The 13,463-nt window shown below is 43.9% G+C and overlaps 1 protein-coding gene across 11 annotated transcripts in view; it reads left to right on the forward strand.

Annotated features, from left to right (window-relative positions):
- The window catches only part of Tbc1d14 (TBC1 domain family, member 14), a 99,290-nt gene that overhangs the window by 45,379 nt on the left and 40,448 nt on the right, over positions 1–13,463 (forward strand). For 8 of the 11 annotated variants that reach the window (XR_015636717.1, XR_015636719.1, XR_015636718.1 and 5 more), the window contains 1 exon segment: positions 2,646–2,766. The exons of 2 other annotated variants lie outside the window; for them this stretch is intronic. Coding sequence is in view for 5 of the 9 variants with exons in the window: in XM_087583824.1 (XP_087439950.1) it covers positions 2,646–2,766 (121 nt within the window). In the remaining 4 variants the exon portion in view is untranslated. 11 annotated transcript variants of the gene reach the window in all.

Genomic DNA, 13,463 nt, shown 5'->3' on the forward strand with positions numbered 1-13,463 from the left:
TCACTCACTGCTGTGGGCAGCCCTTGCCTCTTGTAGATCCAGCCTTAATGTCTGACATCCCAGGAAGCGCAGACCCTGCACAAAGTGGATATCAGAGTGACTACTGTGAGGAGTGATAACAAGAATAGTTTTACCAAAGAGAATGAGATACCACGTCATGTCTGCCTGTTACACTGATCTGAGTGCACCCTTAGAAAACTGAGTGTACCACAAACCCAGGACATTTTTGGAACTTGTATGCTCTCTAGCAACTTTGTGTGAATTTTTATAAAGCACTATTTTATTAATTATATAAAATATAAAAATAGAGAAAAAAAAAGAACACACCCCCTTTGACCTACTTTTAAACAGGCCCCACCTCCTAATGAATAGTCCATTCAGCTATGAATTTAACAGTGGATTAACCCGTTGATGAATTCAGTCACCTTTCAGTAATGCCACCAGCTGGAGACCAGCCTTCCACACATGAACCTTTTGGCAGACACTTAATATTAAACTCAGACAGAGTTGGTAGCCATGCCTTTTCATCCCCCTGCCCTTTCCTCCTTGCTGACACACATGTGGCCACTCTAGTTGCCAGCAAACATGCTGAGCACCTACCTTTTGCTAGAGGATTCTGGGAATATAGGGGCGACTCCCCTACCCTCCTGCTAGGGACAGAAAGCAGAGGGGGGAGGGAATTAAGCCTGTGTTGAAGACAGCAGGAAGTATTGAGTACTATGGAAACAGTTCTTGGGAGCCTTGGACAAGTGTGAGGGTCTATTGCTAGGCAGAGGCTAGCCGCCTGAAGCTTGAATAGGGCTGCTCCCAGTTCTCTGTCCCATGGGCAGTGTGGGCAGATGGTGACATAGTCTTGGAAAGGAGCTCTTGAATACTAGACAAGAATGGTACTACATGTATGGGTTCTAAACGATGTCCCGAAGGTGCTACTAGACCCCTGGAAGGAGGATTGCCCAGGTGCTACAGGGTTCTGGCTCGTGCCTGCTTGTTCCTTGTGTGCTCACAGTGCCTGGCTGGATGCTGGCATTGCCATGTGATGCACACTAGTCTGAAAAGCACTTGTGTGCTGAGAGCACTTGTGTGCAGTACCATTTTATATGTAGCATTGTGATCTAGGGTTTTCAAGGTGTTAACTAAAAAAATAATATAATCAAGATGCTTTCCATGAATCTGTCAAGTTTTGGTTTGTTTATGAGCTTAAGATCTTAGGTTGGCATCAACTAAACAGCTTTGAATCTGGATACTCTTTAGTTGTGCCTGCACTTCCATTGCACAGTCTCAGCGTGCCTAGGTTCCCATCCCTTTATACATCCCATACCTTGGTTGCTCTGAGATCTCAGAGTCTTTCCCTGAACATTCAGTACTGTCCTTGCTGCTGCCAGTGTGCAGCCTTCCCTCCCCCGTGGCTTGTTTCACCGTCTCTGCCAGCTCCTCTTCAGGCATACGTAACCCTTCCAGTAATTTGGGTTCTAGGTATCCCATGTTCTCAGTATCTGTGGGTGCCTGGGGCTCTTCTTGGTTTAAATTGCATAAATTATTCTTAGATGGTGAATGTGTTGAAACTCTAGAGTGCCCAAAGTTCATTTGTTTGTTTGCTTTAACAAATATTTTGGGCTGTAAAACAATTTCTGAAATGGATTCTATTACAGTCATGAGAGAAACATGGGAAGAAAACATGAAACCAGTTCATTCTCATAGTCTTGTCATCCCCCCTTCCCCTCTTCTCCCCTCCCTTTACCTCTTCTTTTACAGGGTCTTGCTATAATGCAGCCCAAGCTGGCCTCAGACTCATCATAAAGCCCAAGGTGGCCTTGAACTTGAATTAGAGTAGTCCTCTTGCCTCAACATCCAAAATTATAGGTGTGTGGTATGGCTGGTTATTTGATATTTTTGGAAGCTTTTGTGATTTTGTTTTGATATGTTTTTAAACCTTACTAGAATGGTACTACAGGCATGTCTTTTTTGGGGGGCACCCTGGAAGCCATTTCCATTAATGACTGTGCCAGACTGTGCCTGTACAGTAGAGCTGAGGCCCAGGTTTGTTTATACTGCCCGTTAGGAGTTGTACTTTGGGGCCTTTTGTTTACATATTGTTGGTAGAGAAGACCTCGTGACCATCTCACGAGTGATTTTCTCTGGTCCTTGGAGGCTGTATGGATCACTTTGTAGATAATTTAAGCTAGAGGGTGACTACTAAAGCAATTCTGATCTGAAAGACTGCTGACCTTGAAATGTCAGTTTATCAATGAACTTTTGGGTCACATATGGGATCTCTCACTCATAGGAAACCAAGACTCAGGCCACCCTCCTAGTCCAGACTCACAACTCGTGAATGGCAGAGCCAGGCATTCAGCTTGCTTTGGCTGACCTTTGCCGATTTACTTTATTATTGAATACATTTTAAAATTTCTAAAAAGTGGAATTGGTATACATCTAGTTGACTATAGCAATCTTGTATCTAAGATCTGTGTCTGTGTAGTTCTGTGTGTGTGCAAACCAAGTCTGAGGTGTTAATGTGTGCTCACTGCATAGAGTCCCTCTCAAACAAAACAAAGTTTGATTTGTTTGTGTTAGCCTGCCTTGGCCTTCCTAGTGTCTCTATAAACACCCAGAAATGGCCTAGCCCTTTTCTTTTCTTTCTATAGGAATTTGCTTGCTAGAAAGCAAAATGCAAGACTTGATAGACAGAGAGATTTGGGATGGAAGCTGTTTGGAAAAGTCCCACTCCGAGAGACTGCTCAGAAAGATTCAAAGAAAACACAAAAGGTAAGCCATTGATGTGGGCAGCATGTGCCCATTAACCACACAGGTAGTCCTCACTGAGGCTTGAAGTTGGAAAGCTCTCTGTGTTCATTGGGTGCCTGGGATCTTAAACGCAAATCTGAATACAGCATGTGCTGGGATCTAACTCTCTTCACCTCTGGACAGATTGTATCATGCATACAGGGAAGTTCAGCTGGGCTTTAGATGCTTAAACTTGATAAATTTTAGTCAGTCTTTCCAGTAACAGTTACAGATGTCTTTATAATCAAGTTTATTGTTTTTGATACTAAAGCAGTCTCCACTATCTTGGAGCTTTAATCCTTCATTTTGCTCTGGAACATGCAGGCTAGGCTACCATGCTCCCAGGCTCTGGGAGGATCTTACTCCTTGGTTTCTTAGATGTCTGCTTAGATTCAAGCCTAGGCTAGGTCAGGCCTGTACGAAAATCCCACTGACTTCCTTGCTCCTTGTCTGTAGCAGGAGCACCTGCTTATCATCTCAGGGAGGAGCCCAGGCCACATGGTGACAGCTCTTAGGCAGCCCTGGCTTTTAGCACCAGCAACTTCTCTGAGTTTCTGAATCTGCTTACTTTGAAGGTCCACTGTTGGCCAAGTAGCTGTCCTCAGCAGCTTTCTTCCCACCTTAGCTCTGTTCACTGGCAGTTAGCTGAGTCTCTGAGTCATCTTGGGAACCAACTAAGTGCTAGTCCTCATGACTGACATTGGGTTTGAGAAAAGACATGGCCCACCTAAGGCAGAGCATGGAAAGTAGACAGGTCTTTCTCCTTAAGATGGCATGTTGATGTGGGGATTGTGTGCTGAGGGCTTACTGTGTGCTAGTTTTAACCTGTAGCATTGTGCTTCTAGTTTATCTTAAATAATGAGCCATGATGTTTCCCAAGCCTTAGGTGTGGGTTGCGTTATAGATGTTCCCTACCATCAGCTGTTCTCTGCATTTTGATTAAGTGTTGGTTTTTGCAATGGTGTCACCTGCTGTAAAAAAGATTCTTTGTGAGTAAGGTCTACACTTACCCGTGGGTGTAAAGATGGGTATTTAGAATTCAACTGGGAGCTATGCTGGTTTAGAAGATGACAGTAGTATTTGACCTGTAGGGTCCGTGACCTTACCAGACATGGATAGTTGCCCAGGTGTACAAGGCTGTCAGAAATTCCCTCCTATGAAGTGGGCCTTAAGTCCAGTGGGGTGGCTGTTGATTACTTCTAAGATATAAGTGCCACCATCCGACCTTGGGTGTATCTTGCCATGTGGTCATTGTTGTCATTTGTAGGCTTTGCAGCTGAGTAGGACTTTTGTTTTTCTCCCTTGGCAGCTTACATAGCATTTTGAAATACCATGAGTGCTGGTCCTCAGGCTTACAGCTCAGTTCCAGTTAGAGTCCTCCGACTGTTCTTTGTCTGAGTATGTGGTGCCTTTAGTAATGTCTTATCTCCAAGTTTTGGGAGACAACCAAAGGCATTGGGAACAGCTTTTATTCTTTGGGAAGTCTCATGGACTCCCCTGACTCAAAATTTGAAGGAAGGGTTCTCCTATCTGGCACTGGGGTCTTTGTTAGTCTATGGTTGTCAGGGAGAGCACTATCACCTCAAATGAACTTCATTTAAATTATTTATATATGTATATACATACACACATATTTTTAAGTAAACATAACATGTTCCCCTATTGCTTTTTCTATTATTCTTAGTACTGTAGCTCTCCCTTCTCCCACAGCATTTCCTTCTCCTGCCCGTATAACCACCCACCTTATAAGGAAGACATGGTGATTGTCTTCAGCTGACTGGGGAAGCATGGAGGTGCCAAGGTTCAGTGACTTGTGCAGAGTCACAACGTTAGAGTGGCAGGGCCGGAATACTGTTCCAGGTAGTCAGGAGCCAGGCTGGACAGGTGATGCCTGATGTGAGCCCTGAGAGCTGAGCCTGGGGATCCAGGCTGTGACCTGAGAGGTCTGCTGGTGCCTCTCTGGCTGACCCCTTCTTAGCTGAGTGTGCTGAGCTCACTTGCAAGTCCGCATTGGAGAAGAGGCACCTGTTCTGGCTCAGGTCGTGAGTGCAAAGGACAGGACGGATGACTGGTAGGTAGATGTAGGGTATGCAAGAATAAGATGGGTTTCCACACAGTGCATTTTAAGGTCTTTGCAAATTGAATTTGTTAGAATATTGCTTACCATTTCCCTGGGAAACTCACTAAGGTTATTGGTGTTGGAAACACATTTTTTTCAAGACAGGGTTTCTCTGTGTATCCTGGCTGGTCTGGAATTTCACTCTAGACTCTCCTGACTTGCCTCTCAAGTGCTGGGATTAAAGGTGTGCACCACCTCACTTAGAAATTACATTTTGATTTTTTTTTAGTCATTATGGAGACTTATTAAGAGAGCATACGATTAAATACGCGTATGTATGCAGAACTCAGTTGTAACTTTCCTAGGAGATAGGGTAAGGTTATTTCATCGCACCTAGGAGTGACAGTTAATAGGCATCCATGTGGCTCTTGAGATCACTTGCTTCCTGTATTGTCTGCTCTGGAGTCTTATGGTGAACGGACTGTGGAGGCCAGCTGGCTGTTCAGGAACCGGTTCTGCTGAGAGACCTTTGGCTTTACCCATCACTAATGAAGGAGAGTAACTGTACCCCATGCATGAGTCACACAGTCCTGCCTGGGACCTGTTTGTATATGTTGTATGTCTCTGGCCCTCTCATATCTTACGTCTGACCCCAACCTAGCAAAGCCAGAGAGGAAGAGTCGGGGTGAATACGTTGGGCACCACTGGCTTGAGATGGCTTCTGTCACTCTTGGTAGCTCTGACTTTACAGAAGCCTTAGTTGGGTCTTTGATTGTCCACACGTGTGATCTGAGACAGGGACAGTAACTCTGTTTAGCGCTAAAACATAATCAGGGATTCTCAAAATGCCCCATTCTTTCTAGAATTATTTTCTGTGGAGAAGCATCATCAAATCGTGCTTTAAGAACATAACTTGGGGGGTTGGGGATTTAGCTCAGCGGTAGAGCACTTGCCTAGCAAGCACAAGGCCCTGGGTTCGGTCCCCAGTTCTGAAAAAAAAAAAAAAAGGATTGCAAGAACATAACTTGGGGGGAGGACTGCAGAGATGGCTTATCGGTTAAGAGCACATTTGCTCTTCCAAAGGACCTGAGTTCAATTCCCAGCAACCACATGTTGGCTCACAACCATCTGTAAAAGGATCCGAGGCCTTCTTCTCGTGTGTCTGAAGACAGCAACAATGTACTCACATACATAAAATAAATAAATCTTAAAAAAATAACTTGGGCCAGGTGATGGTGAAGTATGCCTTTAATTCCAGCACTTGAGAGACTGAAGCAGGCGGATCTCTGAGCTCGAGGCCAGCCTGGTTTATAGAGCAAATTCCAGGACAGCCAGGCCTACACAAAGAAACTCTGTCTTGATGGGGGGGGGGTGAGGTGAAGGAACTATGTGGGGGGGGGGAAGGAGAGAGAGAGAGAACATTTGCTGCCAAGTCTAATTCCCCGCGTGCAGTCTATGAGACTCACACAGTGGAGGAGAGAACTGACTCCTGTGAATTGTGTTTTGACCTTTGCACATAGGCATTGTTGGTACATGCTGTGCACCAGCACACAGTGCGCACTGTGCTGCATTAGGTGGTGTCCCAGGCACCAGGTGCGTGAGAGCGTGTGTGCTGATGCGGCTGCCGACTTTGTGGTAGAGCAGAGGGAAGGCGTGCACACCAGTCATGAGCTGGATTCCTTGCGCTTGTGTGGCCTTGGAGCAGTTGTCTTTTTTGGGTCTCCTCAGGTGTGGACTGGGCGTTAGAATACAGTATTGCTCTAACATAAGACATAGTTAGTGTATGTGGTATATTTTGCCCAGAGTTGGTCAAGGGATGCTGTTGTGATTTCCAGCTAATAAATAGGCTACGTTGTCATGAAAGTAACTCTCTGTGCTTTGCCCAGGTCACCTGACCTCATTCAATCTGAGTCACATTTCTTGGCTTTGCCTTAGAGACTTCAGTTTCTTTGGACGCATGTGGGGGTTTGGGGGGAAGAGAAGAGGGATGTTAAAATGTTACTCTTTTTTTTTCTCAAATTTCATAAAAACCTTGAAAATTGTCTTGCTTTTTCATCAGCTTACATGATGACTTTAGAGACACTTGTTTATGGGAATGAAAAATGACCCAGGATAGAGAATAAAACTAAAGCCGTGATTCTTGAAGTGAGATGAGGTATGTCTTTGTTACCTGTATGTAAGAAGCGCAAGTCTGCAGGCTTCGTTATCTCCAGCTCACTGAAGTAAACCTGGGTTTGGGGGACCCAGAGCCATGTTCTAGTAACTGGAGATAATACTAAGGATGATGGCTGTGCAGTGAGATCGTTGGCTGCTGGGAGGAAGGTGGTCATCCCTGTGGCCGGCTCCACGCAGGGCCAGGAGTTCACTCAGCAGCATGCGCTCTGTAGCTGGAGAGTGAAGTGCTGCCCTCAGCTCTCCGCCCACTGGGCCTGAGTGACAGGGCTGTGGCCACTCAGCAGGGGCGGTGATAGCACTTCAGAAGGACGGTCCTGTCCCTTGTCAATAGTGAATAAGCTGGGGTGTCTTGTTCTGTGCACCCTACTGCTGTCTGTTAAGGAATCAGCACGGTTCTCTGGGAGTGAGGCAGAGCAGAAAGCGGAAGCGCTCGCTGCTGGTTCTCGGTGAGGCAGCTGCTGGTTCCGGCAACCATAGGCTTCCAGGTCTGTTGTTAGCTTTGTTTTCCCAGGAACATCTCGGATGGTTTCACAGAATCAAGTCAGTTTTTAGATGTTAGAAAACCCCAGAAAGTGGTAAATCCAGGGCAGCTTAGAATGACATTCATTCTCCTGAACTCTGGTTTCTGAGAGGTCTGGGATACAAAAGATCACACATTACAGGAAGGATATGTTTGGTCAACAGAGGTAGCTGAAAATCTACAAAGTTTAAAACACTAAGAAATGAATGCAGCCTTCATTTCATCAACTCTACTTACTAAGTCTGAATTCTAACCCCTGGACATACATGTTGGAAGGAGAGAAGCAACTCCTACAAGTTGGCCTCTGACGTCTACTTGGGAGCTATGGTACGTGCCTGCACATGTGCACAGGCACGCGTGCGCGCGCACACACACACACACACACACACACACACACACACACACACACACACACAATGTAAAGATTTTAGAAGAGAAGTATTTGGAACAGGCCCAGTTCTAGGTAAGCAGAGTGAGCATATGGCACCTCGTCGTGCCCAGGAAGAGTGTCTGTGGACCGAGTGCGCAGAGCGTCCGCTGGCTGGTGCGGGAGGGCATGTGGTAGTGGGGCTGCACAAGAAGACTGATTCACAGTGCTGCTGGACTGAAACTGAATTCATGGATTTTCCCCTTCTGACATTTTTAGCCTGAACAGAGGCAGACCAAACCCAAAGAGAGCAGCAATAGGGGGTTTGTGGGGAAAGAGTGGGTCCAATACTTAAGAGATAGGCAGGGGTTGGGGATTTAGCTCAGTGTAGAGCGCTTGCCTAGCAAGCACAAGGCCCTGGGCTCGGTCCCCAGCTCCGAAAAAAAAAAAAAAAAAAAAAAAAAAAAGAAAAAAAAAAAGAAAAAAAAGAAAAGAAAAAAAAAGAGATAGGCAGAAACTCTCCTTTGTGTTGTTTTCCCTCTGTTCTTAAAAAAATTGTTGTTATTTTCTGTGTATTTGTATGCATTTTATATGTATTTTGCCTGTCTGTATGTATGTGTATCACATCTGTGCCTGGTGCCCAAGGAGGTGTCCAAGATGTAATAGAACCTCTGAGGCTGGGGTTACAGACAGTATTGAGCAGCCATGTCTATGGGTGTTGGGGGCTGGACTTGGTTTAGCTGAGCCAAATCTCCAGCCCTCATAAGTCTCATGGTGGCTCTTACGGTATCTGAGAGGACCTAACACTCTTGGGAGGGGAAGCTGATGAGAAAAGGAGATTGCACCTCTCTCAACACAGTTTCGGGAAGTGCGTGGCTATTTAACCACAACAGGGAGACTCAGGGAACTAGGAGGCACTTGGTGGTTGCAAAGAGACATGCCGGAAAGTGATTTCTTTAAGGTTGTTATGACTCCTGAATTTCCTGCCACTGTCTGTCTGGGTACATGTAACTTAAGGAACTGGATAGATAGAGCACATGCAAATCTCTGACTGGCCACTGGGTGGTGCACATGCAAGACAGAATCCAAAGTGCTGAACATCAATTTGATTTAAAAAAAAAAAAAAAAAAAAAAAAAAGCCGGCTGGCACTTGGAGGTCTTTATGTCTGGAATCCGAATAGGTTATAACATTGTCAGCATTTACACAAGGCCATGTCTTGGAACATAATGTTTGAAAAGTCTGTGGGCTGGAGAATTGGCTCAGTGGTTAAGAATACTCGTTCTTACAAAGGACTTGGATTTGATACCCAGCATCCACATGGAGGTTCACCTGACATACATGTGGTGCACAGACATACATGCAAATAAACTACACATACACACAAAATAAAATAATATTTAAAATTTTTAAAAAGAGGGGCTGGAGAGATGGCTCAGTGGTTAAGAGCACTGACTGCTCTTCCAGAGGTCCTGAGTTCCAATTCCCAGCAACCACATGGTGGCTCACAACTATCTGTAATGAGATCTGATGCCCTCTTCTGGTGTGAAAACATCAATGGTATATATGTATATATATATATGTATATATATATATATGTATATGTGTATATATATAATAAATCTTTAAAAAATATTAAAAAGAAAGGTCTAGAATACCATTCAGAATTATTGGATTTCAGAACTAGACTGTCTTTTGATGATCAGTAGACACTGATCCTAAAATCAACACATGTTGGATTGGGTAAGACCTTAAAGAAGCAATTAGAAGAATGTTACAGCAAATAGGGTAGATACTCTTAAGAGTGAAAGACAAAAAAAAAATTAGTTGAGAAATAGAAAATATAAGAAAGAAATGGACATTTATAACAGAAAAGCACAACTGAATGCAATCAGTTTACCAGTACAGATCGAAGTAAAGTCCATAAAATAATATAATCTTGAACATAGGAGACACTACTAAAATGTTTTAAAATCCAACAAGATGGAGACAGTTTTAGCAGGGCCAGGTGCTTGTATGTGGTCTTAACAACCTGAGAGGAATTCCCAGATTCTGTATGAGTGTGCCTGTACTCACCCACAGTCACATACCCAATAAATAAAACAAAAATTAAAAAAAAGAAGCCAGAATCACTGACGTTTGAATTTGTGTCACTGAAATCCCAGGAGGAAGAATTCATTAACAAAAAAATTGTTAGAATAAGTAAAGGAATATGTCCCAAGTTTGGCAAAAGACATAAACCCACAGATTCAAGCCAAGTTAGTGGCTCTATAACAGGATGAATCCTAAGAAGTTCATGGCCTGACGAGTTATAACCCAGCTGCTGAGAGTAAAGGCAAAGAAGTCTACTGTCATCAAGAGAAAGACAGTGCATTGCTTACTGGGAATAATAATTTGAATGTCTGTGAATTTCTCATCAGAAACCCCAGAGGGGCTGGAGAGGCGATAGCCCAACAATCAGCAGCTACAGTGCTAACAAAGAACCAGACTTGAGTTCCCAGCATCCACGTTGGGAGACTCAGCCGCCTGCAACTCAGGCTCCAAGGACCCAGTGCCCCCTGTGAGCTTCTGCTGGTGCCCACAGACACCTGCTCATAGCCCCACATACACACAGTTCAGAATACAACAAAAACCTTTTTAAAAACTCACCAAGGGAATCCATAGTTTTAGACTGTTAACAGAAGAGGACTGTCAACCCAGCATCTTATATCAAGAACAAAGGGGAAGGAAAGTGCTCCCAGGTGGAGACTGAAGTGTTTGCTGCCAGGAGCCTTGTTGTAAGAGAGTTGGCCGAAGACTATGCTTTCAGAGATCATTTCTGTATAGGTCATGAGAGTTGGCCACGGCAGGGTCATTAGCAAAAACCTTGGAACACAGGAAGAAAGAGAAATAGAAATGGTAGACGTAGGGCAGAAGATATAATTGCAGATAGGTAATTAATTCTCAGTGGGTTCTTTAAAAAATAGGTTAATGGCAAAAGTTAGTATTGTGTGGGTCTTTAACTGTTTGTAGAAATAACATATAAGACAATCATGTACCAAGGCAAGGGCGACCAATGGGTTTTCACTTGAATCGATAAAATACTGATTCAATTAGGTCATGGAAAATTAAATATATAATTCAGTTCCTAGGCCAATCAGTGAACTCTGCAGAAATGTGACATGACAGATGAATTAAAATGGAATTAAAAAGTCAGTAATCTCAAAATGAAGGCGGAAAAGAAGAAACAGGGAAGAAAAAGGCAAGTAAGATGGCCCTTAAACTCAGACCAAACTATAAATTATGTGAGCTATAGATGCTCCCCACACTCCCCCACAAGTGCTAAGGAGGCTTGAAAAAAAAATGGCCCAGTTCTGTTACTGCCAAGGAATTCTTCAAATACAAAACATGTCAGATAACACTTAAGAGGTAGGAAAAGATAGGGCTGAGGGTGTAGTTTAGTGGTAGAGTTTGTTCTTGATGAGCCCTGGATCCATTCTTCAGCACCTTCCTTAGGGTAGATATTAATGCCATAAAAAGTAAGAACTGGGTTTCAAAGGCAGTTCCCAGGAATAAAAAGGGTTATTGCCTAATGAAGACCAGATAGCTTGGAGGGTTTTTTTCTACACTAGCGACTGCAGCAAATCCAAGCAGAGATGCGCAAAACTAGACCTGTCTACTTCACAAATGGAGGAGACACGTGAGAAGAACCAGCTGCAGACAGAGCAAACCTGGAGAAGCTGAATGACCTGGCCAAACATTCCACCCCTCAATAGTGGCCATCCCAAGTGTGTGTGGAACACTCACCAGGCAGCTCATGTGTGGGTCATAAAAGAAACTTTAAATATTCAAAAGGACTAAAGTAAAATATGTTACTCATCATAGTGAAACAAAGCAGTAACAAATATTAAGAGCTTCTCCTTAAATGTGGATAAGTAGTAGCAAACTTCTGAGGAAGCCATAAGGAAAACTAGAAAATATTTTGACATAATAAAAATACAACATACCAAAGCTTGGAAGATACAGTTTGGATAGGAAATATATAACATTCAAATGAGAGAAGGAAGGTCTCACATCAGTAAGCCAGGTTTCTATCTTAAGACTCTAAAAAGCAGAAGGAAACGAATGATACAGAAGCATAGAAGTGAAATTAGAACGGTAGAGGGTGTGGGTGGGAGCAGGGTGGGCTCTTTGAATGATCTGAGTCCTGATGCACCTTAGCTGAACTGCCAAGAAAGGAGAGGCACATTTTCAATAAAAGGGATGAGCAAAGGGGGTAGAACTGAGATTCCTCCTACAGTTTTACTCTTTTGTTTTAGGACAGGAAATCACAGCTAAATACTGTGCTGGTTGAATGTGCAGTGTTCCCCACAGGCTCAAGTGTTTGAAGACTTGGGCACAGCTGCTGGAGAGCTGTTTGGGAAAGGTGTGGAACCTTCCAGAGGTGGAGCCTCAGTAAAGGAAGTGGATCCCTGGGTGGGCCTTAAGGTGCTGGGGTTCCATTTCGTATTAGCTTTGTGCTTCCTGTGTGTCGATGAGTGTCATTAGCTGGTCTTCTGCTCTTGTTCGTGCTTTCCCCACCATGGTGGACTCCATCCCTCTGCAACTGTGAGTCACAACAAACCCTTTTTCCTTAAGTTGCTTTTGTCAGGGAATTTGAGCACAGCAAGGAGAATGGTAAGACATAACTTTCCAGAAAAGTTAACTCCAGGCCCACATGGTTTCACTGATGAATTTTTTTTAAGATTTATTTATTCATTTATTATATATGAGTACACTGTAGATGTCTTCAGACACACCAGAAGAGAGCATCGGATCTCCTTACAGATGGTTGTGAGCCACCATGTGGTTGCTGGGAATTGAACTCAGGACCTCTGGAAGAGCAGTCGGGTGCTCTTAACCGCTGAGCCATCTCTCCAGCCCTTCACTGATGAAATTTAAAGATTATCTTAAAATGCTGCCAAGTTTAGAAGGAAGAAGACATTTCCCAATTCATCCTTGATGCTGCTGACACTGAACCCTAGCCAGTGACCATGACCCCCAGCAGGCTATTAGCAAACTGAACCTCAGAAACGTACTGAAGCCAACACAGGACTAAGTAACATTTGTCCTAGGAATGCAAGGGTGGCATGATGTATGAAAAACTGTCATCACTTGTGTGGTTAGAAAACCACATGGTCCTGTGGAGGACCAAAGAGTATTTGACAAAATTCAGCATTCATTTCTGATAAAACTCAGCAAAGTAGAAACAGAACTTTTCACCTGGTAGAGGATGCTACAAAGACAGCTGCAGCAGCTGGGAAGGACCATGTCCATGGTGGGGTTTCTTACAGCACGAAACCTAGAGAGTTGTCTTAGTGGCATGTGAGAGACTTGTTTCAGAACCTTCTATGGGGCTTCAGATCCTTGGACACTCGAGTCCTTCATGTAAAATGGTAACTTAACCCTGTCATGCACTTGAACTGTCTCTACATTGCTTACATTTCCATAGCCGTGTAACGACTGTGTAGGAAGCATTGTGTTGTGCAGGGAGTATGGTGGTCAGTCCAGGCAACTTTGTTTTCTGGTTTTTGTTTTTCTT

The sequence above is a fragment of the Rattus norvegicus genome, chromosome 14 (assembly GCF_021556685.1).
Source record: "Rattus norvegicus strain SHRSP/BbbUtx chromosome 14, alternate assembly SHRSP_T2T, whole genome shotgun sequence".
In the NCBI taxonomy this organism is placed as follows: domain Eukaryota; kingdom Metazoa; phylum Chordata; class Mammalia; order Rodentia; family Muridae; genus Rattus; species Rattus norvegicus.